General features: G+C 39.3%; 1 protein-coding gene across 1 annotated transcript in view; it reads right to left on the bottom strand.

Annotated features, from left to right (window-relative positions):
* Positions 1–1,332: 1,332 nt before the first annotated feature.
* scn1laa (sodium channel, voltage-gated, type I-like, alpha) overlaps positions 1,333–5,794 on the bottom strand; it is a 61,322-nt gene continuing 56,860 nt past the window's right edge. The window contains exons 23-28 of the mRNA XM_057853314.1: positions 4,632–4,907; positions 4,500–4,556; positions 4,249–4,386; positions 3,784–3,888; positions 3,439–3,709; positions 1,333–3,350 (exon numbers count right to left, since the gene is read on the bottom strand). Coding sequence (XP_057709297.1) covers positions 2,206–3,350; positions 3,439–3,709; positions 3,784–3,888; positions 4,249–4,386; positions 4,500–4,556; positions 4,632–4,907 — 1,992 coding nt within the window. The 3' untranslated portion in view covers positions 1,333–2,205. The remainder of the gene's footprint in view (positions 3,351–3,438; positions 3,710–3,783; positions 3,889–4,248; positions 4,387–4,499; positions 4,557–4,631; positions 4,908–5,794) is intronic.

The raw sequence follows: 5,794 nt of genomic DNA, 5'->3' as shown, positions 1-5,794 counted from the left end.
TAAGTGAATTATTTTCATTATATTCAGACTTACATTTATCCCTTTTCACTTGCTGAATATGCCAGTCCATCCCCCCTCCCCCGTCAAATGAACGTTTGGTTGGTTGATGAGTTGAAGCACCCCCCCACCCTCCGTCCCGCCATAAAGACATACACACACACTCACAGAAGTTTTAGAAGTTTTTTTTTTTTTTTTTTTTTTTCCGGCCAGCAGCCATTGTATGTCATATAAAAAATGTAAATATTGTGGAAGTGGGGGAAACACCACTTATTTTGTTACTGAAAGTCTGACCTATATCAGAGTTAGCATAATTCAACTTGCCAACCTGCAAAACTACTGCGGTCAGGCCAGCCTCCACAAGGAACAACGAAGTCAAGCTAGCTGTCCCTTATTTGGATCATTGTTTGCATTATGTGCATTACTGTAATATCATCCCTACCAAAGTTGAGACCAAACATTCGCCCTAGCTCTCGAGGACCGGAGTTGGATACCTCTGGATTAAGGTCACGCTGAAATTATGAGTACTTGCAATGTGTAATCATTAGAAAATATTCTTGCACACCTGTAATGTTGATATTATCCACGATAATGATTGCAAGGTAAAAATACATCCGTTAAAGTTCAAACAGTTACCACATGCTTGAATTAAAAAGAAATAAAACTATCTGCAATTAAACGGGAAAAGGGGATTCTTCCTTGAAAAGCAACATTTTACATGTTAAAAACTGAGAAATAAAATTGAATATTTTGTTTTATATCATTATTAATCAATATTTTGCTGAATCCACAACCTTATAATCATTAAAAGAAAGAGAGGTTGATTTTTAGCTTCAATTAAAAACAAGCAGTAAGACAGAAAAGAGGCCACGTCCTAGGCTTTGGTATATGAATCAGTTCACAAGTGACACCGCCACCTAATTCAGACAAATTTACTGATAATCAGTCTGTCTGCAGTCTATTCTTAGTCTCATGAATCATGATACAAGTTCCATCTAATCAGCATTCTGGAAAATGGTACACTGGTTAGCACACAGTGGGCCTGAGATACCTAATGATGATGCAACAAAACTAAAACTGAATGTGCAAAGTTTTACTGGCCAGGTGTGACTGATCTGACACTTGACAGGCCAAGACATGGTCTTGTTTTAACACATAACCAAGGCAGTGATTCCCAACCACTGAGCTCAACAGGTTCCCCACATCTAATATCAGTTATTTGGACAGATAAAGATTCATTTAATTTAAATCTTTACGAATCTTCTGTACTTATACCAGCGGTTTATAGGCTGCCAATAGAGTTTTTTTTTTTTTTTTTAAATATAAAATCTCTGCAGTAACACAGTAATAACAATAACACAGTAATAACAATAAAACAATAAATGTCGACAAACACTGGATTGAGGGGGTGTTTCTGTTTACATGCATCTATGTAAACGTAGGGGAACATCCCAAATTGACTGATGCTTCAAGTTGTACAACTTAAAATTTGCAAAGTGAGATTTAAAAACAGTTGCTTTCACCTTATATTAGATGTTATAGAATCATGTTGACTTGGATGTCAATCAACGTGACAGAATGGATTGTCTTCAACTTTGGAGGTCCCACCGTGCTTACAAAAAGACCCATGTCATGACTAAGGAGCAGCTTATAAATTTATACTCCATGACAAATGCACTTTCATGCTTAATTCTGGGGGGGAAAAACATTCATGTGTATCCACACTTAGGTGCAGCAGGTCTGACATTGTCCATTGAAATTTTCAAGTATTCTAGACACAGCTAGCATAAAAGCAATTGTTTCCCCTGAACAAAGCACATATTTCAAATGTAAAAAGAAAAGTGTATGAAAAGGCAATTGTGGATTAAAAAAGAAATGACATCACAACAATGCTTTTAAAATAAGTAGGCAATTCAGTGATATAGGTAAAATCCAAGACACTATAGCAAAGCTAGCTGCAATAGAAAGTAAAGCATAAACTGTGGTCTCCTTTCGAACACTTGACAATGTTGCCCATCTGCTCTAGTGACGCTCCTATAAAATGTTTCACTGCTTCTGAATGAGACATGCTTCCATTTTAGGCACCAACCTTTAGGCTCAGGCGCTAAAGACAGTTTGGCATAGATAACCATACCCTGTGAAGGAGTCCAATGCCACGAAATAGTTTGTCATTACTTACATTGTCTTTGAGGCATCTCGACATTCTTATTAATCATGCTCAGTGTTGTCTTTACCTGTGGCATCCTGTTCAGCATTGTCATTTTCAGACGGTTGATAGGTTGAAGGCTCTTTTATGTCTGATCCAGACACTTCATTAAGTTTATCCATGAATGGAGCTTCTTTATCAACTGGCTTTTCATCTTTTGGAACATTATCTTTGGCTTCTTCCAAGGTTCTTTCAATAGCTTGTCTCTTCAAAAGCTCTCTGAATGCCCTCTGGATGATCACAGCCGATGTGTCCTCCTGTCTGCGGCGAAGGGTGGTCGTGATGGGCTCGTAAGACAATTTGGAAGGGTTGGAAGCCATGAATCTCTCTTCCATTTGTGCCCTTAATATGTCCATCTCCCCACCCTCACCAAGAACCCGTTTTGTGAAAGCGAAGAGTATGTCCAGGCAGTGGATGCGTTCGCCACTCACCAAAGGAAGATCCATAGAGATCAGTTCGATCCTGTTGGGCTTGGCTATGCGCAACGGTGGATCCAAGGCATCGGCAAATTCAGAAAGCTTGTTGTACTCCATAAACTGGGTTGCTTTTGGATCAAACTTTTCCCAAACCTCATAAAACATTTCAAAATCATCCTCACTGAGTGGGTCAGCACTCTCCTCAGTGGCTACACCAAAGTTTTCCAGGATGACAGCAATGTACATATTTATCACAATAAGGAAGCAAATGATTATGTAGCTCACAAAGAAAGCAATGCCCACAGAAGGAGAACCACAATCTCCTTTGACAGCACTGCCAGGGTGCTCAAAATCTTTGTCGCAGTCGTCTTCGTATTTGTTAAGAATAGGAGCCAGCAGGCCGTCCCACCCGGCAGAGGTGGTGATCTGAAACAGGCAGATCATGCTGTTGCCGAACGTCTCAAAATTGAAAAGGTCATCGATGCCCGATTCCTTCTTCACATAAGCAAAGTTTGACATTCCGAAAATGGCATAGATAAACATCACCAAAAAGAGCAAGAGACCAATGTTGAACAAGGCAGGCAGTGACATCATCAAGGCAAACAAGAGGGTACGGATTCCTTTGGCACTTTTAATAAGGCGGAGGACTCGTCCGATTCGAGCCAGGCGGATGACTCTGAACAAAGTAGGTGACACAAAATATTTCTCAATCAGCTCCGAAAGAGACATACCTGAATAAGAAAGAAAACATTTGTTAGCTGAGCACAACAGCAAGTTGACAAGTTACCATTGGTAGTCCACAATGCAAAGGGATCGTACCTATAATTGAGAGAACGACGACGATGAAATCAAACACATTCCAACCATTTGTGAAAAAGTACTGCCGGAGTGCGATCATCTTTAACAAACACTCGCCCGTAAAGACGCAAATGAAGATCCCGTTGATCCAGCTGAGAATTTCTTTCTTTTTTTCTGACTGTTCATCAGTTTCCACCATCATGGCAACCATGTTAAGCCATATTAGAACCATGATCACAACATCAAATGCTTGCTTCATAGTAATGTCAAATATGTAAGCTTGAATCTTGTTCTAAAATAGGAAACACAAAAATGGAATAAAAGTGATCTTGAATACAAAGAAAAGCAGACGGTAAAGTTACATACTGAAGGTCTGGGAATGGGTTTTTGTGGCTTCTTTGAGCCCAGCTTCTTCATGGCGTTGTAATATTTCTTCTGTTCTTCAGTCATGAAGATGTCTTGGCCTCCAAAGTATAGATGGGATGCGAAGGTATGTTAAATCACTGCAAAACTCATAATGACTGTACTTAAAAATATCTTATACCAGAACATCTGTAGTGATACAGACATACTTTTTAGAAGAAGAAGAATACACCTTCCAGCAATAAGTGTCTCCACATATCACAGCTAATTTTAGGTTAATGTGACAAAGTTTAATGTTGACCATTTGACACGTAACTCAATTTAAAAAATGATCCTCAATTTGAATTTTTAAAAAAAATGAAATTAACAAGTGTTCTGGATTGAATGTGTTTGTACGTAGGGGTTCCACAATAGATTAATAATTCACAGCACTAATACACATAATTGGTTAATAAAGAAAATACTTATCTTTCTCTTCTGTTGATTAAAATTGTCAATTATTACACCAATGAAGAGATTGAGGGTGAAGAAGGCGCCGAATATGATGAAAACAACAAAATACAGATACATCTTCAGGTTGATCTCATATGCTGGTTGATCCTCAAGCTAGAATACAAGACAGAAACTTTATTGTTATATTTGGGTTTCTGAATAATATATTTAGGGGAAAAATTTTATTTTATAAATATTGTAAAAGATAGCATGTAAAGTGTTATCACCTTGCTTGGGGAATCTACGGCAGCATACATTATGTCCATCCAGCCCTTGAATGTAGCCTGTGTGCATTTTTCAGATTAACAGTTTAGATGAAATCATTATAATAAGAAGGTTATTTAGTAATTACAACTCACCACTTGCAGCAGTGCAAGGTAACCCAGTCCAACATTATCAAAGTTGACTTTAAAATTCTTCCAACGAGACTCATTCTTTCCCATGTTCAAACAGTAGGTCATGTTTGGCACTGTGCTCGGTAGGAACCTTTCATCTGATGTTCTGTTGACGCAGCGATAGTACTTTCCGGCAAATAAGTTCACACCCATGATGCTGAAGATGAGCCAGAAGATCAGGCACACAAGCAGCACATTGAAGATGGAGGGAATTGCACCCAACAGAGCATTGACAACCACCTTTAGAACACCAAAACGAGAATGACAAATATAACGGAATCAGTAAAGAGGCAGAATAATCTTGTAGACTTCTTCGAGTAGCAGTTGATATACAGTGGGGCAAATAAGTATTTAGTCAACCACCAATTGTGCAAGTTCTCCTACTTGAAAAGATTAGAGAGGCCTGTAATTGTCAACATTTGTAAACATCAACCATGAGAGACAGAATGTGGGGGGGGAAACTGAAAATCACATTGTTTGATTTTTAAAGAATTTCTTTCCAAATTAGAGTGGAAAATAAGTATTTGGGCTTAACGAGGTCTAACGAGGCTCCACTCGTTACCTGTATTAATGGCACCTGTTTTAACTCATTATTGGTATAAAAGACACCTGTCCACGACCTCAGTCAGTCACACTCCAAACTCCACAATGGCCAAGACCAAAGAGCTGTCGAAGGACACCAAAGACAAAATTGTAGACCTGCAACAGGCTGGGAAGACTGAATATGCAATAGGTAAAACGCTTGGTGTAAAGAAATCAACTTTGGGAGCAATTATTAGAAAATGGAAGACATACAAGACCACAGATAATCTCCCTAGATCTGGGGCTCCATGCAAGATCTCACCCCGTGGCATCAAAATGATAACAAGAACGGTGAGCAAAAATCCAAGAACCACTCGGGGGGGCCTAGTGAATGACCTACAGAGAGCTGGGACCACAGTAACAAAGGCTACTTACTATCAGTAACACAATGCGCCGCCAGGGACTCAAGTCCTGCACTGCCAGACGTGTCCCCCTGCTGAAGAAAGTACACGTCCAGGCCCATCTGCGGTTCACTAGAGAGCATTTGGATGACCCAGAAGAGGGCTGGGAGAATGTGTTATGGTCAGATGAAACCAAAATAAAAC

The sequence above is a fragment of the Corythoichthys intestinalis genome, chromosome 12 (assembly GCF_030265065.1).
Source record: "Corythoichthys intestinalis isolate RoL2023-P3 chromosome 12, ASM3026506v1, whole genome shotgun sequence".
Classification (NCBI taxonomy): Eukaryota; Metazoa; Chordata; class Actinopteri; order Syngnathiformes; family Syngnathidae; genus Corythoichthys; species Corythoichthys intestinalis.
The sequence above is the reverse complement of the archived record's forward strand: the minus strand, read 5'-3'. Positions and strand labels throughout refer to the sequence as shown.